This window comes from Rhinatrema bivittatum, chromosome 7 (assembly GCF_901001135.1).
Source record: "Rhinatrema bivittatum chromosome 7, aRhiBiv1.1, whole genome shotgun sequence".
NCBI lineage: Eukaryota > Metazoa > Chordata > Amphibia > Gymnophiona > Rhinatrematidae > Rhinatrema > Rhinatrema bivittatum.
Genome location: NC_042621.1, coordinates 210079972 through 210106904, shown reverse-complemented (window position 1 = coordinate 210106904; position 26933 = coordinate 210079972). Strand labels below are relative to the sequence as shown.

The 26933-nt window shown below is 42.2% G+C and overlaps 1 protein-coding gene across 1 annotated transcript in view; it reads right to left on the bottom strand.

Annotated features, from left to right (window-relative positions):
- The window catches only part of PCDH15 (protocadherin related 15), a 2056285-nt gene that overhangs the window by 468342 nt on the left and 1561010 nt on the right, over positions 1–26933 (bottom strand). Inside the window, exon 22 of the mRNA XM_029609778.1 lies at positions 25477–25593. Within this exon, the coding sequence (XP_029465638.1) occupies positions 25477–25593 (117 nt within the window). The remainder of the gene's footprint in view (positions 1–25476; positions 25594–26933) is intronic.

Genomic DNA, 26933 nt, shown 5'->3' with positions numbered 1-26933 from the left:
TATAATTATCGACACGGAACTCAATTTCAAAAAACACATCTCTGTGAAACTAAAAGAAGGCTACAGTAAACTGAGGACATTGAGACGATTAAAGCCATTATTAACTGAAGTAGATTTTAGAACAGTACTGCAGTTATTAATCTTTTCTAGTACCGACTATTGTAACTCACTGTTACTAGGATTACAGCCACTACAATACGCCCATTACAAATATTACAAAATGTTGCTGCCAGAGTGTTAACAGGAACAAGAAAAAGTGATCACATAATGCCAATTCTGATGAAACTTCACTGGCTACCAATTAAATATCACACCCAATATAAAGTACTCTGCATTCTACATAAAATTATTTATGGAGACCAGATTGGCTAAATGCAGCAATTCATTTACATAAACCACAGAGAAATTTGAGATCCGCTAACAAAGGTCTCTTGGCAATCCATCGGTAAATAAGACCCATCTAAATCAGGTTAGAGATAGAAGTATTTCTTTGGCCGACCCTAAACTGTGGAACTAGCTTCCTATGGAGTTGAGGCTCCAGACTGATATTAAAACTTTTAAAAAGAACTTGAAAATGTGGCTTTTCGGAATTGCATTTAGCATTTAAAGAGAGTAACTGAGAACTGTTTTAATTATTTTATTTTATATACTAAGCAGCTACCTTTTACAACTGAGAGTGCTAGACAAAAAAAAAAACTGTGAATATGAGGACACTGCACTGATTTTATCATGAATGTATTTTATTATGATTTAGTTTTATTTGATTAATTTAATCTGTTTCAGTGGGGTGTTTTTATCTTATTTTATTATTTTAATTTGTGACTTTTACTTTGATAAGTTATTAGATGTGTTTTATATGAATTAAAACTGTATTTTTAATACATTTTATGCTTGGAAACCATTGTGATGGTCTATGACAATATATAAGAATTTTATAAATAAATAAATAAATAAATAAATGAGCTAATTTAGAAGAAATTATAGGAGATATTCACCTTTGTTAATGATAGTCTATAGAGGAAAGGACCACTCTGATACAAAGTCTTAGATTGTGATCATGAATTTATTTACAGAGTGTGTTCAATGTGATGAAAAATACAGAAAATTATATCTTGTGCATCTGTTGCTGCCCTCTTTTTTAGTGTGGGTAAGATCTGGTGCTTTGGACTGTCAAGTCCAATGTGTCTCTGCAGTGCAGGTGATGCTGCCCTCAGAGGGCACAGCACCTGCAGTAAGATGGAACATCTTGATACCAGCTGAATTGCCCTGAAGAGCTGTGATGCAGCTGTCAAGATAGCTTGGCTGCTGTGTTGGGCATATCCTCCTTAGTCACCTGGGCCTTCAGGGATGGAGGTGCATCTTTCTCTCTCTGGTGGCGGAGGTGATGCTGCATGGTGCAATGGTGCAGGTGGTTATGGCATAAGAGAATGTGGTAGTGTGATGGGTGGTAGTGGAGGCATAGATGAAGGTACCATCCAGCCTAGTGGTTCTGCAAAGGCTCTTTGGGGTTGCAACCGGGAAACAACAACATAGTATGGAGCTGGCGGGTGCTGTGGCTGGCAGGAGCACATCCTCTGGAGTATCTCTGACCATACTGTATTATGACCTTCATTTTATCCTGAAAGCCCCCTAGGTCCTGTCAAACACCTGGCATCTCCTGACGTATTTTTTGCATCTCAGATCTGAATCCAGCGATCTCCTCCATCAGTCTGGAATTCAGTTCTATTAACTGCCTTTCTGCCAGCATGGCATGCACCTCCTCTTCTTGAAAAGAGATGAGGTCTGCCTCTGCAAAGCTGAGCTCCTCCAGGATGCCTGAAAGCTAGTGGAGATTTGATGCACATGATAATGTAACTGTCACCTGGGTCTCAGCTGCATCCTCCTCCATCATGGGCTATTATTGCTTAGATGCTAGGTGCCCCTCTACATGTCCCTTATCTTCCTCACTGTCCTCTTCAGAGCTAGAATGCATAAACCAAGAGCCCTGCTTGGCTGTCAGATGCCACTGGGTCCTGGTGTATCTGATTCCTCAGGTGGCTGTTACCTTGCTAAAGGGAAGAGAACATACTTTCAGTATGCATTCAATGTGGCTTGTTCATTTCACAGTTACTAGAATTGTCTCTCTACATACCAGAACAGATTCCTGGGTTGCCCATAACTAAACCATTCAGCTGCACCACAAACTGAATATAAAGCATTGCCATGCACCTATTTCTGGTCTGAGTATGCTCAGTAGGATAGAGATTTCTGCTATATAAGCAGAATGCAATGGATGTGCAGCTGTCTCCTGTTAGGTAAGGTGTCTTCACTGAGTGGCAGCTTATGGACAGTATGTTCTAAGAGGAGGCTTTGAGGAGAGTTGAAGAAAAGATTTAGAGATAAGGACTTATGGGAAGTGTTGAACAGTGCACACAGAATAAGGGTTCACATAGCCGATGACCAGTGTACAGGTAGGTGCTACAGATAGGGCATTCATGCCAGGGAACGGTCAACAGATTTGGAGTTTGATTCCACTATAAGCAGCCCTAGACCATAAGGAGAGGGAATATAACATAGCAGCTCTTGATTAATACTATCATCTACTGTGGGGACCCTGGGTGAAACTGGTACCTATACCAAAGATTTGACCAGCATAGTGGGTCTGTAAGTGGCAAGATGAAGAGATATTGTTGATTTTGTGTAAATACAGAGACTATGGCATCACTAGACAGAAAACTTTCTAGGTTAGACAATCAGTTCTAACCCAGCATTCAATAAAGTTTTATATTTTCAATAATAGGGCTAGTGTGCTGAGTTTTTAATTGGAGAGAATGTCAAGGCATGCAAAAAAGTCTCAGGGTTTACCAATAAATTAAGCCAAGTACAATACTCTACTTTTCCCTCTTGTCCAGGACCCCAGGGAGGTCATGAGGCCTGGGTGGTATATGGCTCTCAGTGTGTGCTCAAGAGCTTAGGACCTTCACTGGATGAGGTACACATATAAAAATGTATGGTAAAAAAAACATATAAAACATATTTAAATACATGCACTTTATCTGACATTCCAATATTAAATGCTCACCTTCCTGGCCTTCAGGTTAAGAGGTGTCCAATTGGCCAATCCCTCCCACAGTTGCATTCAAAATGGTACTCAACACCATCCATTCTACTGCAGTGAATGTGACATGGCTGGCAGGCCCCTCAGCTCTCATCTTAATCTGCTTCCTCTTGATGAGATGTTGGAGGTCTCACCACTTGTGACTCAGGACTTTCACACAGCAGTTGTTATGAAAGATAGCATTGACCTGATGGAGAATCTTTTCCCACAGCATCTCTTTCCTGTATGATCCCACTCTTTTGGACTGGTAGCTATTCATGACCTGATGGACAAGAAGGTCCACCTCCTATGGTAGGAAGTTGGGCTTCCTCACTAGTGCTCTACTCCAATGGGACATGGTGCAAGCAAGAACACATGCACTAGTAACTAGTCCTTTATACCCTCATACACATGTACATTGCATATATTTGTGCATGTACAGAGGCAGGATATATGCAAGTAAATATTATACATGTACATAATTAAAAGAGATAGCAAATATATGTTCATTTGTTATTACTAACATAAATATGTGTACCGTATGTGTGTATATTCTCTTTAAACATACCAGAGCAACTGAGACTTCAGGCAAATTCAAATTTATTTAAAAGGAATAAAAAAATATGGCTTTTCAAGCAAATCTAAGTATTACCTGAAGAAGCATCAACATTTTAAAAGTCAGTACAGTATGAATCAGTGTAGTGTGTCCTTACATTTTATGACATTGATTTTATGGTTATATGTGTCTTGATTTTTTAGGTTATAAGTTTTAAGATGCTGATTTTATGTCCTATGTGTCTTAGGTTTTTTATCCAATCCTGCTTTGATGTGCTATTTATCAGAATATTTTACAGTGAATATGTCAAATTCTGATTTAATTTGCTTTGGTCCATATTGTCATGATAAGTACTTTATGTTATCTATATTTTATTGTGTATGTTTAACTGTAAACCACTATGATTTATTGAATGCATGGTTAAGAAAAAAATTAAAATAAATAAAGCTTTGGTATACCTATATTTTGAGACAACAGCTGGATCCATCTGCTCAGGGATTTATTAATCTGGTCCAGTGTTTCTCCCTAGAGTTTGCAAAGTGAGAAAAATCTGAAACATATTTGCCTATCCCTGATGCCATGGAGCCTGTTGCTATTCCATCTATACAAAGAATATTTTGGATATTAGGAAAATATGATAAATTGTTGCTGATAGAATATTTGCTGATGAAAAGCAGCACTGCCCGGTATGCGCACATGTATGCCTGATTTTATAACTAGTGTGCACCTTTTGAGCGCTGAGCCATGCTGCCTTCCCCTGTTCCCTCCCAGGCAGCTCTGAAATTGGAGCGGCCTGTAAGGGAACTTCCCTTCCCCCCTAACCTGACCTTCCCACCCCTTCCCCTAACCTTTCCCCCCCTAGCCCTACACTAATCCCCCCCCAAAATGTTTATCTTACCTTTTGCACCTCCCTCTGGGCAGGCATAAGTTGCTCACCCCGGCAGCCTGCCGGCACATGATCATCTGGCAGAGCGGCAATGGCCGTTCTATTGGAGGCATCTGGACCCACCCCCGCCCCACCCTGGATCACCCCACCTTGACCACGCCCCTCTCCACCCCTTTTTGCAAGTCCAGGGACTTACACGTGTTCCCGAGCCTTTTTAAAATGGGCCCGGTGTGTGAAGACCTGGTTATGTGCGTAAATCCTCTAGATTTATGCACGTAACCCTTTTAAAATCCAGCCCATATTATTTTACCTTTCCTGGGATTATGGAGGTTTTGTAATTGTTTTGCTGCTTATACAATTTTGTGCTCTTTTTCAGTGTATCTGTCCCTCCTGATGCAGCACATCCATGAAACATGTAAGTGTCAGGGGACACAGCTGTTTCTATGAATCTTATGGATATTATTATTTCAAGGACTGAATAAATTGTCTTGACTTAAGAATCTTTCTCTGCCTGGCTTTGAAGTTTTTTATTTAAACCTGTGGAAGTCTATACTGTCATGTATAATCATTGAACCATTATTGTTTGATTATTGATTTATGTGGTGTGGTTCTCCTCCACTTTACTCGTCATTCGGGGGTGGTGCCGTGGGTGTGGTTTTGGCCTGAGGGCATTCCGGGGGCATGGCTGCGGCCTCCGGACCAGCCCCCGGATCGGAACATGGCGCGCGGCAGCCGGCCTGGCGCGCTCAAAGTTACACTTCCTTCAAGCAGGCTTAACTTCTGCGACAAAGGTAGGGGGGGAGGTGAAGGTGGGGGGAGGCAGAAGGAAAGTTCCCTCCGAGGCCGCTTCAATTTCGGAGCGGCCTCGGAGGGAACGGGCAGCACACGCAGGGCTCGGCGTGTGCAAGTTGCACAAATGTGCACCCCCTTGAGCTCGCCAACCCCGGATTTTATAAGATATGCATGTATCTTATAAAATCCAACTTACTTTTTTTCGCACCTGGTGCGCGAACAAAAGTATGCGCGTGTGCTGTTTCTTAAAATGTACCCCTTTATGTCTGGCAATTCTGAAGCTATATAAAGAGCATAATATTCTAGGGATGTGCATCATTTTTATGACAAAAGGAACAATATTTCCTATTTTGTCATGTATCAGGGGTCCCCGAAAATGATAGGAAAACCCCACAAAATGTTGTGTGTTTTTCTTATTGTTTTGGGGTGGGGAAGAAAAGGCATACAGAAAAAAAACAAACCCAAACCCATCCCAACACTTCAGATCTAATTATTTACAATCCCCCACCCTCCTAACCCCCCAAAAACTTGCCTAAAGTCCCTGGTGGTCCAGGGGTCCCGGGAGCATTCTCCCGCTCTCGGGCCATCAGCTACCAGTAAACAAAATGGTGCCAATGGCCCTTTGCCCTTACCATGTGACAGGGGCTATCGGTGCCATTGGCCAGCCCCTGTCACATGGCAGGAGCAATGGATGGCCCAAGCCATTTTTTAAGATGATGCTGGCTGTCCATTGCTACAACCATGTGACAGGGACTGGCCAATGGCACCGATAGCCCCTGTCACATGGTAAGGGCAAAGGGCCATCGGCACCATTTTGTTTACTGGCAGTCGATGGCCCGAGAGCGAGAGATTGCTCCTGGGACCCCTGGTGGACCACCGGGGACTTTAGGCAAGTTTTTGGGGGGTCAGGAATGTGGGGGATTGTAAATAATTAGATCTGAAGGGTTTGGGGGGGGGTTTGTAAATAATTGTAAATAATTAAATGTGAAGGATCGGGGTGTGCACTAACAGGTTTGTGTTGGCATGCACTAATGGGAGCTAGTGCACACTAATTGGAGGTAGCGCGCGCTAACTCCCGTTAGTGCGTGCTAAACCGAAAACGATTCTATATGAAAAAAAAAAGCCGATCCGCGGAATACAAACTTTTCCCGCGGCTACACAAAACTGAAAGCGGAAACAATTGGGCACCTGATGCACATCTGTATAATATTCCCTTATAGATTGCAGTAACAGCTTAACAGGGTCATTCATCAAATTATGATAACGCCGTAATGCACGCAATAACTATCGCATCATGATTTGAACATTTTAATTAGGAAAAGGGGAGATGTTTGGGCGGGGTTTTGGGAAATTAGGTGCCTGTAGCACTACAGTAAATAATGTACCACACATTATTACCCACGGAGTTGCCAGAAATAGCTACAGCTATTTCATTGGTGCTATAGGGGCAATAGTGAGCAGCGCGGCCGCAAGCGCAGCAAGCAAAAATGCACCACCGTGATGCTGCCAATTGTTCAGTATTGCCCCCACTCCTTGTTTTTTTGCTGTGGCTCATCATTCTGCTATATTTATAGTGGAATGATGAATCCAGGCCTAGGTCAGGACAAGAGATAAAGGTGGGCTAAAAGGCAAAGTAAATAAGAGTTGTAAGTTTAAACTAGAGATAACCAGATTCAACCAATAGTTGTTTACTCTTAGAATATCATTATATTGCATACGTAGGGCTATAACATGTGATTTTTAGTATTTACTAGCTTATGGAATAATCATAATAATGGTTATGAAGCTATCATTTTATTTGCTATGCCTTTTTAGGAATAAAAGCAGAAGTAATATTAGGTATATAAGATTTATTATAACTTTGATTTTATTTTATATTTTAGTATACTTTTATTTATTATATATGTTATTGTGTAACCCACTCCAAACTATTTGGAGGAGCAGGATATACATTTAAATAAAAAAAAATAAAATATTATCTGCTGTATATGTTAGATTTGCTTCCCTATTTTTTCAAGCTGTTCTCTGTGTACACAATATAAATCAAAGTGGAAGTTCTAAACTGTTTCATATTTGGGCGAGACTGTATCATTTTTCAGTCTAATAAATGGAGTAAAAGGGATCTTTTGGATTCCCACAATTTATTGGGATCCAATACTATGTTTTGTTTTTTTTTCTCAAATCAATGAAATGATAACACTGGGCAACAACGAAAGTGTTACTGACCTAAAAAGGTCCTACTCTGTAGTATCTTGATGTGCTGAACATGATATGACCATGAAAAGTTTGTATTGGCTCTCGTTTTGAAGATATTTAATATAGTTCACTTTCTATGTTTAGTCATGTAAATGTATCCAGTAGGACTGTAAATAAGCCTAGAATGATGTAATATTGCATCATATTGTATAATACCATCATGCACACATCATCCAGAGTTTATTACATCATTTTCTGATGCAATGCAGTTCTACTGCCATGCTGCTGCTGAGTAAGCTGACGTCAGCAGTGTACTATATGAAACCCAGTCAGAAAGGGTGAGCATTTGAAATATTCATGCTGGCTGACTACAGCTGGACACTCCGCAGAGATGCTCCCGAACAGGTGTACAAGAGACAAGCAAAGAAATCTAAGACGTAGTCTATGACTTCATTTTTCAAACAGTATTAACCGTAGGTCTCCTACTATTGGCATGCATTTCAAGATGTAATTATATTATTGCATATTACAAAAAAACTAGAGCCAATTTTGCATTTTCACAGTCAAATTAATGTTTAGCACATGGAAATTTATAAGAATTGACTAATTTCATTTCCGTAACATGACTTTTGTGAAAATTTGTTGCCCAGTGTAATTAGTGCCAAAATATTTTTGCACTTCTAGTACCAATGCAATCCATGGAGTCTGAGATATCAAAGCATCCGCTAATTAAATGATGAAGGCAACTTAATTTCTAAACTAATTAAGATTTCTTCCTTCTTTCTCTAGAGAGCACAGTCACTGACTCAGTGAATTTGAAAGTATGCAAAAAATGTTTTCCCTACATAACTATTTTAAATATACTTGAAACTTTTAACTGCTAACAGTGCATGTTCATCCCATGGACAAGCCATAGTTACCATGATAATCTGCTGTAGTATCACTGAAATAAACAGAACCAATCACAAGGTGCTTTAGGATATCACAGATCGCTAGTGTTTTAAAATACATAAAAACAAAACAAAAAAATCTAAATGAAGGCACAGAAAAACCACACTTCCACAACTCTAAAAGAAAAAAATGGGTCAAATATGCTTAACAGGACTTCAAAGAAGTATTATAACATCCCATGTATCAGAATTAGTATCCTCTGTTAAAAACCAACAATTTTAGGGCACAGATTATAATCATTTCACCAGAAAAATAATCTACATATTTTATTTTTTCAATCAAAATATTTGATCACAAAAACAAACACAAATAAGAACAGTGTGGTTGTGAGACGCTAACTAAACTCAAAGTAGTTAAGGTAATGGGGACAGATGGGATACATCTGAGGGTATGAAGGGAACTTAGATAACTCCTGGCAGCTCCAATGGTTGTCATTTTCAATAATCCTTTAGAGTAGGGAGAAATTCCAGAGGACTGGAAAAAAGCAGAAGTGATTCCTAGTCATAAAAGTGAAAGGAGGCTGAGAACTATAGGCCAGTTAGTCTGACTGCGGTGTTGAGCAAATTAGTGGAATTGCTGTTTAAACAGAGGTTAGTGCAGTTTATGGAATCCAATGGATTGCAAGATCTGAGGCAGCATAGTTTTACTTGAGATAAATATTGTCAGATGAATTTAATTAATTTCTTTGATTGGGTGACCACACAGAAGACTAATAAGAAAATTGAGTGCCATTGGATTGGAACCTAGAGTGACTAATTGGCTTAGAAATTGGCTGAGTGGGAAGGGGCAGTTGGTAGTGATAAATGGAGTTTACTCTGAGAAGTGAGGCATTGCTAATTGTGTGCATCAAGGATCAGTCATGGAACCGATTCTTTTCAACATTTTTGTGAGTGAATTAACAGGAAATTGCTTTTTTCCAATGATAGCAAAATCTGCAATAGAGTAGACAGCAAGAAAGGTATGTAAAACATGAGTATGGATCTAGCAAAGGTTGAGAAAAGGTCTAGAGACTGGCAACTAATATTTAATGCTAAAAAATGCATTTAGGATGCAAAAAAAAAAAAACCAAGGGATTGGGGGCTAAATTATTCTAAGCACCAATGAAAAGCAAAATCTGGAGGTGTTTGCTTCTGATGAACTTAAGGTGGCCAAACAGGTGGATAAAGCAACTGCAAAAGCCAGAAAGATGCTTGGCTGTATAGAGAAAGGAATGGCCAGCAGAACAACAGGAGATATTCCCCCTCTATAGGTCCTTAGTGAGTCCTCATTTGGAATACTTAGCAATTCTGGAGAACAGAACATACTTTCAAAGGGATATAAAACAGTTGAAGTTGGTCCAGGGTGTGACTACTAAAATAATCAATGGTCTTCATTCTAAAACATAAGATAATGATCTAAACATGTGTACCATAAAAGAAAGGGGAGATTGGGGAGATATGATAGACATTTAAATATCTTGAAAGTTTCCATACACAGAAGGCTAGCCTCTTTCAACAGAAAAGAGGATCTAGAACAAGGGATCATGGAATGAGGCTGAAAGGTGGAAACATCAGGAATAATCTTAGGAAATATTTATTTACAGAGAAGATAGTGGATGCATGAATCAGTTTCCCAGTGGAGGTATTGGAGGCAAAAATGGTATATGAATTCAAGAAAGCATGGGATTATTACAGGGGACCTTTGAAGGAGTAATGGGAAATGTAAGGGCTGGATAAATTGGACAGATGGGAAAACTTGCAATATGGTCTTTTTCTGCCATCATGTATCTATGAGTCTAAATACAGAAAAAAAAAATACCCCAGCACTTTAAGGTGCACCATCCCAAAACTAGGGATGGGCATCAAAATGCCTAGCTCAGTAGAACTCTGTATTCCAGTCAGTAAAAGCACTCTCCCTTTCACCAGTCACTTCCCCTCCACCCTCCACCCCCCACACACATACACACCAGGCTGCCTATATCTCATCAGTCACCAACCCACTCAGTCTCTCATCCACCTGTCACCCCATGCAGTCACCTCAGTCACTTCCCCTTTCACCAGTCACCCCCCACATATACCAGGTTGCCTCTTTCTTACCAATCACCACTGCAACTAGTCTGTCTCTCACCCCCATACACACAAGCTTGCTCTCTCATATATTCAGGCACATGCTCCCACACCCTCACTCACTGTCTCCCTGAAATGTGCAGTATATAAGCAATGGTCTCCTCTCTATGGCAATTTAGAAAACATCATCCTTCTTTCTTCTGTCATGTGGCCCAACCAATGCAGCAGCTTTCCTCATGGTGCAAGGCCACTGAGAGCAGTATTCCAGCAACATCCTTCTCGGTATAGGGCCCAGCCAACAGCAGAAGCTTCCCTCCCAGTGTGAGCCCAGCGGACAGCAAGAGCCTCCATCCCGGTGTGGGCCCAGCCAAGAGTGGCACTGCAGCGGTCTCCTTCCCAGAGCAGGCCTCAGCCAAAGGCAGCAACAGCTTCCTTCTTACTGTGGGATCCAGCTGACAACAGAGGCCTCCCTCTGTTTGTGGGCCCAGTGAACAGCAGGAGCCTCCCTCCTGATTTGGGGAGGATACATGCATGGTGTTAGGGACTGACCCAATAAAGTCACCGCAGTTATTTACCCTTTTACCAGTTACTAGTCACCCCTCCCCACGATATACATGCACATATATTCCAGGTTAATTCAATTTATGCATATCCCAAAATGCTAGGACCCCTTTCCTAAAATATAAAGGGACTGGTGAATTCAAAATATGCATTTGCATTACATGCTTTTGCAAACTAGAACTTGATGCTGTTATCAAATCACTTGTTTGTTTACACTTGTTATCAGGCACTGGCCATCCCCCCACAAACACCTCTTGCAACCTTGGTAACACAAACAAGTAACTAAAGGAAACAAAAGCAGAATCATACCTCTAGCTAACGAACTGCTCCCCAATTGACACTTTTTATCTTATTGGTAACATATTCAGTTAGGAGTAGATTTTCAAAAAATACATGTGCGCATCTGTCTGAGCATGCTACCAGGCGCACACACATGGACACACAATTTTATAACATGCACGTTCTGGTGCGCGCATGTTATGAAATTCCAGGTCGGTGCGCAAATTTAGCAAATTCAAGTGGCGACATATCGGGGCCTTCCCTAGTTCCCTCCCTGTCCGCTCTTAGTCCTCCCTTCCCCTTCTCCTATCCTACCCTCTCCCTCTCCTAGCCCCCCACCCCCATTTCTTTATTTCACCTTTTGCTCCTGCAAAGGAGCAGGAGCAAGTTGCGAGCGCCAGCACAGCAACAAATGGCCACTGTACCAGGCACCTCTAGCCCTGCCCTGCCTACCCTTTTACAGCCCCAGCACTTACAGGCGTGCCGGGGTTTATGCGCATGGCTGAGCCTGTTTGAAAATTGGCCCTGCACTCGTAAGGCTCGGGATTTACGCATGCTGGGGTTTTAAAATCTGACCTATAGTGCATACTAGCATTCAGTTAGTGCGTACTAAAAGCCATTAGTGCACACTAACATAAAATACCAAATTTTACAAAATTTCAGCATTTTCTATGTCATTTCATGGAACTCTTGTAATGAGATGAAATAGACATTTTGATGCACTTGTCTATTTTGTTTAAAACAAAGCTGACTCCTAATTATTTATTCATATGCTTTACAGGTGCAATTTTTATTCTGCATGCCCTCTACTGTTTTACATCATATCAGACAATTAAACAACCACAGAGTCAGGCAGATATGCCAAAATATGATCATGACTGGTTTTAACTGTTATTATGATTTTCTTGCATTTTATTTGAATTAAATTGTATATTTTCATCTGACTGTTTATATATAAAATTACTGTATATATTGATTTATTTACTTATTTATTGATTGATCAATTGTCCTTGTGTACTGACACTCCTTCACTTGCATGTCAGGATTTGCAGTACTTTTCTGTATTTGTCTTTCAGATATCTTGATACTTTTAATACTAAATTAGGGGTGGAATTTCTAACTTGGTGGTAACGGGGGGCGAAGGGGGGGGGCGGGCCTTCGAAAGCCGGCAGCGATCACACCACCAAGGTGTGATCGCTGCCGGCTTTCGCACCCAATAGCACCATCGTAAAAGGTGGTGCTATTCGGCACACTACAGGCAGCGATAAGGGTTCTTACCTTTTCACAGCCAGCAATGTTTCCACCGCACCCGCCCCAGTGCCGCCCCCGACTCCGCCCCTTTTTAGCTATTGCACACGAAAAGTCCCCTTTCGCGTGCGATAGGGGACTTTTTCATAACCCCTTAGGGTTATGAAAATGTTGGCTCCCACTGATTATGAGTAAACATTAATTTCTGGGCACTTCCTCATCTTTTCTCCCTTTTCCCTCCCGCTTTATATATTTTTTGCTGTAACACAGGGGTAGTCAATTTCAGTCCTTGAGGGCCATCACTAGTCAAGTTTTTAGGATATCCCTAACACCCGAGAGATATTTTCATGTACACTGCCTCAATAGTTTGCAAATGTATTTTATGTATATTAATTAGGGCTATTTGAAACTCAAACTTGTTGGTAGCCCTCAAGGACCAGAGTTACCCAACACTGCTCTAAGGGCCAATGTAATAAACTATGCTAACATCAGATGTTATTACGTGATAATGCAGTATTTTTTGCATTGTATTTCCATTAATGCACTTAAAAAGCAATTAGTAATTTTTCACTGTACTAATAGGTAAGGAATTATTTTCCATAGTTTTATCTCTTTATCTCATTGGCATACTTTTGGTATTAAAATGCTCGAAAGCTAGTCTGCTTGCATTACAAGAGCTGTCTATAAGTGTAATCTAGTTTACTTGCATTAATGGCACTTTCAACTCATGTTAATGCTTAAGAAAGCAGTAACATATATTAATATATTGGCCCCTAAATAAGGGTGCGGTAGAACAAATTGCATAATGAAACAAGTCCCTTCCCTATAAAACTTACTAGGGATGTGAATCGGGTGATCAATCGTCTTAACGATCGATTTTGGCTTGGGGGGAGGGAAATCTGATCGTCATGGTTTTTGTTTTTTTTAAATCGTAAAAAATCGTAAATCGGGGAGGGCGGGAAAACCAGCACCCTAAAACCCACCCGACCCTTTAAAATAAATCCCCCACCCTCCCAAAGCCCCCCAAAATGTTTTAAATTACCTGGGGTCCAGTTGGGGGGTCCCGGCGTGATCTCCCGCTCTCGGGCCACGGCTACGTTAAAAGAAATGGCGCCGGTGGCCCTTTGCCCTTACCATATGACAGGGCAAAGGTCGCACCAGCGCCATTTTGGTTCCTGTCACCCGATGTCACGAGTGCAGGAGATCACTCCCGGACCCCCGCTGGACCCCAGGGACTTTAGGCCAGCTTGGGGGGGCCTCCTGACCCCCACAAGACTTGCCAAAAGTCCAGCGGGGGTCCGGGAGCGACCTCCTGCACGCGGGCCGGAACTACTTTTGCCCTCACTATGTCGACATAGTGAGGGCAAAATGGCGCCGGCGCCATTTTGAATATTGGCAATACGGCCCACGTGCAGGAGGTTGCTCCCGGACCCCCGCTGGACTTTTGGCAAGTCTTGTGAGGGTCAGGAGGCCCCCCCAAGCTGGCCAAAAGTCCCTGGGGTCCAGCGGGGGTCCGGGAGCGATCTCCTGCACTTGTGACGTCGGGTGACAGGAACCAAAATGGCACCGGCGCTACCTTTGCCCTGTCATATGGTAAGGGCAAGGCGCCACTGGCGCCATTTCTTTTAATGCAGCCGTGGCCCGAGAGCGGGAGATCGCGCCGGGACCCCCCCACTGGACCCCAGGTAATTTAAAACATTTTGGGGGGCTTCGGGAGGGTGGGGGATTTATTTTAAAGGGTCGGGGTGGGTTTTAGGGTGCCAGTTTTCCCGCCCTCCCCCTCCCCCGATTTACGATTTTTTGACAATAAATCGGGGGAATTGTTATTGTATCGCAGCTCTAACGATTTTTGACGATTTAAAATATATCTGACGATTGTTTTAAATCATCAAAAAATGATTCACATCCCTAGAACTTACAAACTGAAAGGTGAATTTTAAAAGTCCGATGCATGCATTAATTAGGGGATGTGCAAATATGCCAGGCTCGTGCTCGTTGAGTGGATTTTAAAAGCCACTAATATATGTGTATCTCCCACAGCATGCATATCTAAGAAGTTTTCAAAAAGGGGAATGGGCATTTTGGGGTGAGAACCTGAGATGTACATGTAAATATTTACGCGAGCCGGTGCATTCTGACACCTCCTACTGCATTATTTTACTTCTGCTATGGATGACGTGTAAGTTTAAAAGTAAAGAAAAATAGGCAGATTTATAGGCTTTTAAGGGTCACTACTAACTCAGGGGCAGTAACAGCATTTGAACTAGGGGGGTTTGGGAACATAGCTGCTAACTGGTTTAACTGGCAAGGTGACGGCGCATGTCCCTTTTCTAATCACCCCACTTTTGTGGTAGAAGCGGAATTTCAACGCACATGTCTGTGCCTGCTTAAAATTTGGCACAAGTGTGATCGCAGCAAGACTATTTTATAATGTGCACATATGCATGCATACATTATGAAATGCCTGTGCCCCTGGTCACAGGCAGATGAATGCATGCACATGTGCACCTATGTACCGGTATGAAAGTTACCATCTAAGCAATCCAAAGCTGAGCAACTGAAGAAAAATTGATGTTCTCAAGCACATGGGGTGTCAGTGGAAGTAATAAAATTTGATCCATAGTCTCCTGGAGGTCCGTATTGAGGTAAGGGTCTTTCAGATCAGTTACCCGGATTAACTTAACCAAGGTAACTTACACTATATATTCAGTGGTGCTACTGCACTACTGAATATACTCAGGCAGTTCCAAATTTATCCAGATAGATTTACTCAGAAAACTGTAGGACTGACACTAAGCACAACTACATTTTGAACAGTCAGAAATATCAAGCCTTTATCTATCCACAGTGGGCAGGAATTCAACACTTTGGGGTTTGTCAGGGTAACTTGCAAGTTACCCTGACAAACACTTTTGAACATGGATATCCTGGTTCTCAGCTCTCTACTCATTACTTTATCTACTAGGCCACCTCTTGCCATATCTTTAGAACCTTGGCGATCTTGAAAATCCATATATTACATCCTCTTTTGCTGATCCTTCAAACAGTATTACAACATCTGATACTAGAATAAATGCTTAATGATATACTATTGAAATATTAGTTCCTGTACCTTTAAAATACAAGATCAAATACTTGCATACATACAGTAAGGAATTTTTTATTTATTTATTTATTTATTTATAGCATTTATATACCGGGAGTTCCTGTATAATATACATATCACCCCGGTTTACAAGGAACAAGAAGTAATGAAGTACCAAGGTTATTAAATTCTTAATGTCTAGAAGAAACCAAAGTTATTCATTCTTGTAATTATAATCATAATTGTTGAGGCATATCTTATTCATGTCCACATAACTTTTCTCATAATAATGGCAATCAGTGTATCTGGAGGAGTAAAGACTTATTAACATTAAACATCTACATATTAAAAAATTCATTATGAATATATAAAGCATATGTAAAAGCAAATACAGTTTGCAGATCCATTTTTATTTTCATACATCATTTAATCCCCTCTCCCCCTATCAAATCAGATAGATTTTACAATAACGTAAATCACAAAGTTATCCAAAGGAGGATTGTCATTAGGGATTATTTCTAGTCAGTTTTTATTATCGTTTGCATTTATTATATTTTCCTTGCTTCCAAATTTAGTTTTAAAAGGATATGTTGTGTTGGTGAAATTCTATATATCTTGAGAAAGTCTAATATAGCTTACATTTTATATTCTGTACTAAGGTGTATTGTATTTTGGATCATGAATTTATTTTTTACATGGATGATCTCAACCTTTCCATCTCCTCCTTCTTCTAAGTTATCATAATCAAAAAAGGGATACTATATATTCTTTAAAAAGAAACTAAAAAACAGAAAGGAACAAGAAAATCTTCCTCAAATAATATTTGTAAATATTCAAGAAAAGAGTGAGAAGGCATCATTTATTTATTTATTTATTTATTTATTTAATGTCTTTTTTATACCGATAGCCGTTCACACATCGTATCGGTTTACAGTTAAACAGGAACCATTGGGCAGAACCCTTACATATAACATTGCAAACAGGTTAACTTTTGGGCAGGGCCCTTACATAAAATTGAGAACAGCAAAATCACTATATACATATCATCAAAACTATATACAATAGATAAGTACATAAGTAGCCGAGTCAAAGTACAAAATCGGTAGGCATACAACGTAATCCGAGAAATAAATCATAAGTCGCGTATCAGATTCTAGGAGAATCACTTATTTAATCAGTAGGGATTTATGTAATGGGAGGTGATGTGTGGTAAGCTTGCTGGAAGAGCCATGTTTTCAGTTTTTTTTTGAAAGTGGGTGTGTATGATTCCAGGCGTATATCAGGAGGCAGGGAGTTCCATATAGAGGGGCCGGCTAGGGAGAAAGCTCTGTTTATAGTGGATGTTAATTTGAAAGATTTGATAGGTTGTAGGGATGTGAATCGTGTCCTCGATCGTCTTAACGATCGATTTCGGCTGGGAGGGGGAGGGAATCGTATTGTTGCCGTTTGGGGGGTAAAATATCGTGAAAAATCGTGAAAAATCGCAAAACCGGCACATTAAAACCCCCTAAAACCCACCCCCGACCCTTTAAATTAAATCCCCCACCCTCCCGAACCCCCCCCAAATGACTTAAATAACCTGCGGGTCCAGCGGCGGTCCGGAACGGCAGCGGTCCGGAACGGGCTCCTGCTCCTCAATCTTGTTGTCTTCAGCCGGCGCCATTTTCCAAAATGGCGGCGAAAAATGGCGGCGGCCATAGACGAACACGATTGGACGGCAGGAGGTCCTTCCGGACCCCCGCTGGACTTTTGGCAAGTCTCGTGGGGGTCAGGAGGCCCCCCACAAGCTGGCCAAAAGTTCCTGGAGGTCCAGCGGGGGTCAGGGAGCGATTTCCCGCCGCGAATCGTTTCCGTACGGAAAATGGCGCCGGCAGGAGATCGACTGCAGGAGGTCGTTCAGCGAGGGTTCCGGCGCCTCGCTGAACAACCTCCTGCAGTCGATCTCCTGCCGGCGCCATTTTCCGTATGAAAACGATTTGCGGCGGGAAATCGCTCCCTGACCCCCGCTGGACCTCCAGGAACTTTTGGCCAGCTTGTGGGGGGCCTCCTGACCCCCACGAGACTTGCCAAAAGTCCAGCGGGGGTCCGGAAGGACCTCCTGCCGTCCAATCGTGTTCGTCTATGGCCGCCGCCATTTTTCGCCGCCATTTTGGAAAATGGCGCCGGCTGAAGACAACAAGATTGAGGAGCAGGAGCCCGTTCCGGACCGCTGCCGTTCCGGACCGCCGCTGGACCCGCAGGTTATTTAACTCATTTGGGGGGGGTTCGGGGGGGTGGGGGATTTAATTTAAAGGGTCGGGGGTGGGTTTTAGGGGGTTTTAGTGTGCCGGCTCACGATTCTAATGATTTATAACGATAAATCATTAGAATCTCTATTGTATTGTGTTCCATAACAGTTTAAGACGATATTAAAATTATCGGACGATAATTTTAATCGTCCTAAAACGATTCACATCCCTAATAGGTTGTGCACGTAGGGTTCCTTGGAGTGCAGTACGTGTGGGTCTATTCGAGGTATGGGGGAGGAGTGGGGGGTTAATCCAATTCAGGTTAGAGTTCAACAGACTTTTGTGGATGATGGAACAGGCTTTATAGAGAATACGAGAGTGTATAGGGAGCCAATGAAGTTCGATAAGTGTAGGGGTGATGTGATCTCTTTTTTTAGAGTTTGATAGTATCCTGGCGGCAGCGTTTTGTAGTAGTTGTAGGGGTTTGGTATGGGTAGCGGGGATGCCTAGAAAGAGTGCATTACAATAGTCTACCTTAGATAAAATGATAGACTGTAGTACAGTGCGGAAATCAGAAAAGTGTAGCAGTGGTTTGAGTTTTTTTATGGTTTGGAGCTTAAAATAGCATTCCTTAATGATAGATTTAATGAAAGGTTTGAATGTAAGATGGTTATCAATGAAAACACCAAGGTTGCGAACGTGTGATGGGAAACTTGTGGAAGAGTATGCAGGTGGGATGTCTGGGAGCGGTGGCCTGTTAGATGTAATTAAAAGTTCAGTCTTGCTGGGGTTTAGCGCTAGTTGCATGTCATTTAGTAATTTGTTGATGGCTGAGAGACAGGATTCCCAGTTGCGAAGGACAGTAAGGAGAGAGTCAGAGAAAGGGAAAATAAGTTGCACATCGTCCGCATAAATAAAATGCTTGATGTGGAGGTTAGTGAGGAGGGTGGTAAGGGGGAGCATGTATATATTAAAGAGGGTGGAGGAGAGTGAGGAACCTTGGGGCACACCTTGGGGAAGACTGATGGGGTCAGATTCATTGTTATCAACTAATACTGTGAAAAGGCGATCCTGGAGATACGATTGTATCCAGGAAAGGGCATTGCCAGTGATCCCGATGCTCCTGAGGATGTTAAGGAGGACATCATGATTGACTGTGTCGAATGCCGCTGAGATGTCAAGCATGGCAATCAGATAAGAAGAACCTGAGTCTGTACCTCTAATGAGGGTATCATGTAGAGAGAGTAGCAGGGTTTCAGTACTTAAGTGCTTTCTGAAACCGTGTTGTGTGGATGAGAGAATCTTGTTTTGCTCCAGGTGATCTGAGAGCCGTGAGTTGACAATTTTTTCAAGAACTTTAGCTAGGAGGGGTAAGTTAGAGACAGGTCTGTAATTAGATAAAGTGTCGGGGTCAAGATTAGGTTTTTTGAGTAGTGGTTTCACTACTGCTTGTTTAAGAACATTGGGGACTGTGTCATGCTCTAGGGAACAGTTAAGGATATTTGAGAGGGGTTTGGCAATCACCTCGGGGATAGCTAGCAGGAGTTTAGTGGGGATAGTTTCAGAAGGATGAGATGATGGTTTTAATTTTTTAAGGATGTTTTGTACTTCGAGAGAGGATGAAGAGTCAAAAGACGAGAGGGAGACTGGAGAGTTGATGGTGGGCAGATAAATATTGACGTTATTATGTGAGAATTGTGCAGTGATGGAGGAGACCTTGTTTTTGAAAAATTGAGCTAATTCATTGCAGCGGTTTTTAGAGGGATTGGCTGGTAGTTGCGTGGGGGCAGGAGAAGTGAGGTCCGCCACCATGGTGAAAAGGGCCTTAGGGTTGTATTGCATACCATGTATTTTTTTAGCATAGTAACTACGTTTAGCCTAGAGGATGGAGTTTCTATATTCATGCATTCGCTGGTAGTATAATGTTTTGGTTGCAGGAGATTGATATTTGCGCCATGACCTCTCAGCTGTTCTGAGTTGGATTTTCAGATTCCTAAGATCAGGCGTATACCAGGGTTTTCTGTTTCTACGGTTTGGGTTAATAGTTTTTGTTATAAGAGGGCAATGTTTGTCAGCAATGTTGAGGGTGAGATTGATCCAGGTAGAGAAGGCATTGTCTGGGGATGAGGCGTCAATTTGGTTGTCTATGTCAGCGCATGCTTGTGAGATGGTATCTATATCGCATGGTTTGCGAAATTTAAAAGAAAAGGGCTGCTGGGGTGTGATGGGGGACATTTGCGGGAGAGAGAGTTTAGTCTGAATCAGGGAGTGGTCAGACCAAGGTACTGTGATGCATGTAGGGGGATTGTTTATGTTGATGGGGGAGTTGACAAAGATCAGATCAAGTGTGTGGCCAGCTTTATGTGTGGGAGCGTTCACGATTTGTTGGAACCCCATTGCTTCAAGAGAGGAAAGGAATGCTTCGCATGCTGGAGATTGCGGGGAGGTGTCCACGTGTAAGTTAAAATCCCCTAGGAGAATTGTGGGTATGTCAGGGGATAGAGAATTTGCAAAAAATTCGATAAGAGGAGATGAATCTTTCTCCAGGAGGCCTGGGGGCGTATAAATGAGACATAGTTGGAGCGACTTAGATTTGAAAAAGCCGATTTCGTACTGGTTTGGAATATCACAATTCTGGGGTAGTAGTTGAAACTCCTTTTTTACAGCCAAGAGTATGCCACCACCTCTTTTCTTTTTCCGAGGGATAGAGAAAACATCGTAGGTTTCTAAGGGTAGCTGGTTGATGAGGGGCGTGTCATGTTGTTTAAACCAGGTTTCCGTGACAGCACCTATTTCTGGTTTAGAATCTGTGAGAATATCATGTAGTAGATGGGTTTTCTTTTGGAGTGATTGTGCGTTAAATAGAATAATGGAGATAAGAGATAAACTGATGGCTTGAGTGCGTGTGAGGGTGTATATTGGGATAAACCTTCTTTTGCTGAGCTTAGTCTGGTGGTGTGGGGTCTGATAAGAGAATGTAAAGGGAAAAAATGGGTTGTGTCCCAGGTGGCAGGATAGAGAACAGTTTCCACTTAAAGGAGGCATTGTTAACCTACAGTGTGTTAAAAGTGTAGAGTTTGGTGAGACAGTTGTAAGGCAGAAAGGTACCGAGAACTAATGTCATACAGTTTACAGATAAAGCACCATTCTAATATTGTTTCCGGCAATAATGATTAATAAAGCCGGTTGTACAGTGGGTTAAACAGTTCTGACAGAGAATATCTTGTTTAAAGGTGTCTGGAGAGCAAAGGATGTAAAACACTGATATTGATAACGTGCATATGCATTAAAAACTAGCAAAGAGGCATATGAGTGGATTAATTCTAAAAGAGGTCCTGGTTAGGCACAGAAACAACCATTAATCCCGCTAACGCATTGGTAAAGAGAGCGAGGATGGTACAGAGTGCTAAATAGACTTCACAATATTAAGCAACAGACACATGAAGCACATCGAGTTAATTGTCGTTCAGAATCAGATTACCAGAGGCTCACTGACAGGTGTTATAACGTTTGCTAGCCTTACTGTGAGTAGTTTTAAATGATCGTACTGTTAAGCTTGTCTAAGCTTAGGCTGGACCCGCTGGTTCAAGCAGGAACACTTTGATATTACTGCCGATACTTGTATGACTAACCGTTTGAGACTTACTCCGACCGCAGTATCTACGGCAGGTTATGACAGACACAAGGGAGACGTCCTTCTGGTCTGTCGAACGGGACTGCTCGAAGGGGCGCTCAAAGGGGCAGGCCCCTTTGTCGCGCTCCTTAGGCGCGCGACGCCGGGGCTGTATGGATTTTAAAGTCCCTCTGGTGCCTTCCCGATTGGCTGCAGGTAGGTGGATTGTGGGCAGGCCTTGCTTGCAGGTCTGGACGGACGGAACGGCGTCGGGACGGAGCGGTAGGCCGCGTGGTCGTTCGCGGGCCCAGCGGGGGGAAGGGAGATTTTAAGCGGCCTTACCCCGATGGGTCCGTGGCGCCGACCGCGCAGGCCCTCCCTCGATTCCGCTGCCGCCTGTGCCGCCGAAGATCGCCTTCGCTGGAGCTGTTCGCCGGATCAAAGAGGCAGGAGCCGGGGCTGTAGGGATTTTAAAGTCCCTCTGGTGCCTTCCCGATTGGCTGCAGGTAGGTGGATTGTGGGCGGGCCTTGCTTGCAGGTCTGGACGGACGGAACGGCGTCGGGACGGAGCGGTAGGCCACGTGGTCGTTCGCGGGCCCAGCGGGGGGAAGGGAGATTTTAAGCGGCCTTACCCCGATGGGTCCGTCATATACTGTGCTTCAAGAACAGAAACAAGCTCAGCTTTTCTTCACTTCAGAAGCACCAAAATTATAATCATGTACCACTGCACTAATAGGAAACACATTTTTATACTTTTTGAATGCAAAAATAAGATACATTTCAAAAGACCTGCGTGCGCCAAAACAGAGAGATATGCACACAAGTCAGGCCGGCATGTGCAAAGTGGATTTTAAAAGCTGCCTGGAGATGCGTTTATCTCCCGCAACATGCACAAGTAAAAAGTTTCTGAAACGGGACGGAGCATGGGCATGGTCTGGATGGGATGTGGAAATCTCAGCTCCTGGCTAGGAAATGTGTACATAAATATTTATATGTCCTCCCACTCAGTGAGGTCCCATCACGTGAATTTACTTCTGCTAGGGATGGTGTGTAACTTTTAAAACAAATACATTTAGGCAAGTCAGCGGGGTTTTAAAGGTTGGGGCTAATAGGGGGAAGGGAGATGATTAAATTAGGGGGGGGGGGGGGGTTTCTAAGTCCTATCTCTAAACCATGTGAACTGGGAATGAACTGTGAAAATAGTGAGTGGCATTGACGCGCATCTCTAGTAAAATTCCCTCATTTATGCGGTAGGTATGGGATTGCGCGCACATGCATGTATCCATTTGAAATTGAATGCACATGAACGTGCATCCAGGCTATTTTATAACATGAGCACATATTAGGGATGTGAATCGTTTTTCGACGATTAAAATTATCATCCGATAATTTTAATATCGTCTTAAACCGTTATGGAACACAATACAATAGAGATTCTAACGATTTATCGTTATAAATCGTTAGAATCTTGAGCCGGCACACTAAAACCCCCTAAAACCCACCCCCGACCCTTTAAATTAAATCTCCCACCCTCCCGAACCCCCCCCCAATGACTTAAATAACCTGGGTGTCCAGCGGCGGTCCGGAACGGCAGCGGTCCGGAACGGGCTCCTGCTATTGAATCTTGTTGTCTTCAGCCGGCGCCATTTTCCAAAATGGCGCCGAAAAATGGCGGCGGCCATAAAACAACACGATTCCACGGCAGGAGATCCTTCCGGACCCCCGCTGGACTTTTGGCAAGTCTTGTGGGGGTCAGGAGGCCCCCCCCCAAGCTGGCCAAAAGTTCCTGGAGGTCCAGCGGGGGTCAGGGAACGATTTCCCGCCGCAAATCGTTTCCCGTATGGAAAATGGCGCCGGCAGGAGATCGACTGCAGGAGGTCGTTCAGCGAGGGTTCCGGTGCCTCGCTGAACGACCTCCTGCATTCGATCTCCTGCCGGCGCCATTTTCCATACGGGAAACGATTTGCGGCGGGAAATCGTTCCCTGACCCCCGCTGGACCTCCAGGAACTTTTGGCCAGCTTGGGGGGGGCCTCCTGACCCCCACAAGACTTGCCAAAAGTCCAGCGGGGGTCCGGAAGGACCTCCTGCCGTGGAATCGTGTTGTTCTATGGCCGCCGCCATTTTTCGGCGCCATTTTGGAAAATGGCGCCGGCTGAAGACAACAAGATTCAATAGCAGGAGCCCGTTCCGGACCGCTGCCGTTCCGGACCGCCGCTGGACACCCAGGTTATTTAAGTCATTTGGGGGGGGTTCGGGAGGGTGGGAGATTTAATTTAAAGGGTCGGGGGTGGGTTTTAGGAGGTTTTAATGTGCCGGCTCACGATTTAACGATTTTTCTCGATATTTACCCCCCCCAAATGGCAACAATACAATTCCCTCCCCCTCCCAGCCGAAATCGATCGTTAAGACGATCGAGGACACGATTCACATCTCTAGCACATATACGTGCATAAGTTATAAAATGACCACATCCCTAGGTATGGGCAGACAAATGCATGCACATGTGTGCCTGCATGTCGGTTTAATAACTGCCGTCATAAAGTGCAAATATAACTTATCTGACTACTCAAAAGTTCAGTTTGTGAGGTCCCAAGATGCTCATAAAAACAAGGTACAAAATTCCAAAATGCTTGCGGCCCGATTTTAAAAGGGCCATGCGCATATATTTCGGGAGTTATGCATGTGGCCGGGCCTTGCTTGCACCATGCGCATTTTACAGCATCCCAGCCGCACACATATCCCTCGTTATGCACCAAAGTGCGGGCCTGCTAAATGGGGTGCGGTCTGTGTGGGGAAGGGCGGGGCGGTGGGTAGGCCTGGGGAAGCCCGCACCGGCAACTGGCTGGTGCGGAGAAGATACTTCTGCTCCAGAGGAGCAGTAAATATTAACTTTTTGGGTGACCCATCATAGATACATTCAAGTTAAAGTTAGTTTCTATTACAATACTTATTTTATAGCATTGTTGGAGATATGCAGTGCTATACAATGGTGATAAGTATCTGCTTTGTTCCTTCCCCAAACAGCTTACAATCTATATAGTTATTTAAGGCAACGGGAAATAAAGTAACTTGTTCAAGATGTGTCAGCGGCAGAAGCAGGATTTTGAGCCTTGGCTTCCCTGGGTCTTAGTTCAATGCACTAACCACTAGGCCACCCTCCTTAAAAATAAGAAACCATTAAGAGATTTTAACATTTCATAATTCCTTCCTTCTCAAAACTAGTTTTATTAATCCTATTCTTATTCCACAATTTTAAGAAAGACCTATTTTGTAGAATGCATCTGATAGTAGATTGTCCTTTGTGTAGTGCTGTGTCACTGCTGTGTTCATTATTACTCACCTTCTAAATATGACATCTCCTATCATGACTAGCTCAGAAATCAAACTATTTACATGTTTCTGTCAATCAATTGCTTCATTGGTTCAGAGAAAAGCAACAGAAAACCATTGCAGTGCCAGTAATGTGGTTTATTGTTAATCAGCACCACTCTGCAAATATAGCATTACTATCAACAGGCGCTAATGATTTTCTCTGCCCAATAAAACAATTGCACTGCAAATCAGATCAATTAGAACCTTGTAATAGCTAAAAATCAAGAGAGAATACAGTCCTGTATTTATTTTGGTCTTTTTTTAACTACAGAAATCCCAGCTACTCTAGCTTTTCTTTCAGTATATGCAAGCACAGCACCTCTTCTTCAAAGCTTTCTAAAGGTTTAATTTTGTAACTGCCCAATTAAAAGCAATTGTTTTATTGGCTGCCAGAACTGTGGATGATCATTTGAAATTCAGCTTGTGCCCCTGAGGACATAAAAAAAGAACAGCATAAAAATTTTATGAGAGCCACCGCTGTGAGAAACTCATACTAATCACCTTTGTTGTACAGAGGATTAGGTCACTTGTGGGGGTTAAACACTCTTCTCTTGGGTACAGTGTATTAATAGAAGAATTTTACTTACTGGCGGATCCTGATCCTCAGCTGAAACTGTAGCGATAACCGTGCCTTTAACTGCATCTGGGGCCACCATCCCCCAATAGACTGCTTTGTTAAATACAGGTGAATAATCATTCATATCCTGTAAAAACATAATTATGAGTTTTAGTTTTCAAACTGAAATGAGATTATGAACACATCTACAATTGTTCTTTCAGACTATATCAATTTAACTCCCTTTCCATTACAGAACCCATTTACTACTGTCAGCCTCTGGCACTCCCAATTCTATTAGTGCCATGTATGATTGGCACCCAAGAGAGAAATGCCAATTTTTCAATGCAATATTAATGTGTGATATCAACTGAAAGTAATTTTCCTTCAAAAATAGACTCTTACCCAAGTAAAATAAAAAGTTTTTGGAGACTTCAGATTATTGCGCTACTACATACATAATACCAGGTTTTATAGTTTTATTAGCAGTTTTTAAAGCCTTGTAATTTTGGTCTGCATTAAAGTACAATTAACCATGGCTTGAAAACCAGCAGTAACGATTTTAAAAATGTAGAACATGGTATTTAGTTGGTAAACAGATCACAGCAAGAGGCATGATTTCCTATAAATAGGCAGTATAAAGAAGAAGAATTTTGTAGAATAGTATTTTTTGGAGACATCATTGAAATGTGATAAAAGAGATAGTATATCATCCAAGCATAATCCCCTAAAGAGTTTCTCAGAGTATAATGTTTGCCTTGATTTTATTTAACCTGTACAGTACATGAGGCCATCAGTTTGCTTGGATGAGTCAAGTGGTAGCATATGATGTTCTACAAAGCCAGAACTTTTTATCAACTATTTTTGGTACTTGCAAGCATTTGCATTTCTTATGACATATCTAAACAAATACAAATATTACAGATATATTTTTTCCAGTAAAAATGGACTTTACATAAATACTTTTTTTTCAAGTATTTTTGCGACCCATTGTCTCATTTTAGTCTTACAATGCCACCTCTGGCCTTCCTCCATTCTCTGACATATCTTAAAAATATTTTGTCAGCTCGCATCACCTTTTTGGCGATCCTTTCTTCAGCTTAACTTTTTGCTTTCCCAATTTCTTTCCTCATATCTTTAAGGAAGTTGTATAATCTTTGTGAGAGTTTTTAAATTAAGAAAATGTGACACTAGGTTGCAGTGTTATTTGGTAAACACGATAAAAATCATCTAATATGCAAAGTCTAAAAATCAGAGTAACAAACCACATTTGCCATTATTTTCAAACAATACTCTTTCATAGTTATTATCCCACTTTAGTTCCATCACTGTTTGTGTTGATTTGTTGAAACTGCTTTATGTAATATCAATTTTTTGCACATTCAGTAAATGTTTAATGAAAAAAGATTCCTTATAAAATCAGAAAGGTAGACTCAGTTATTAGATTAATCTCCAATTTAAAATCTGCAAATGGAATTTGATTATCTT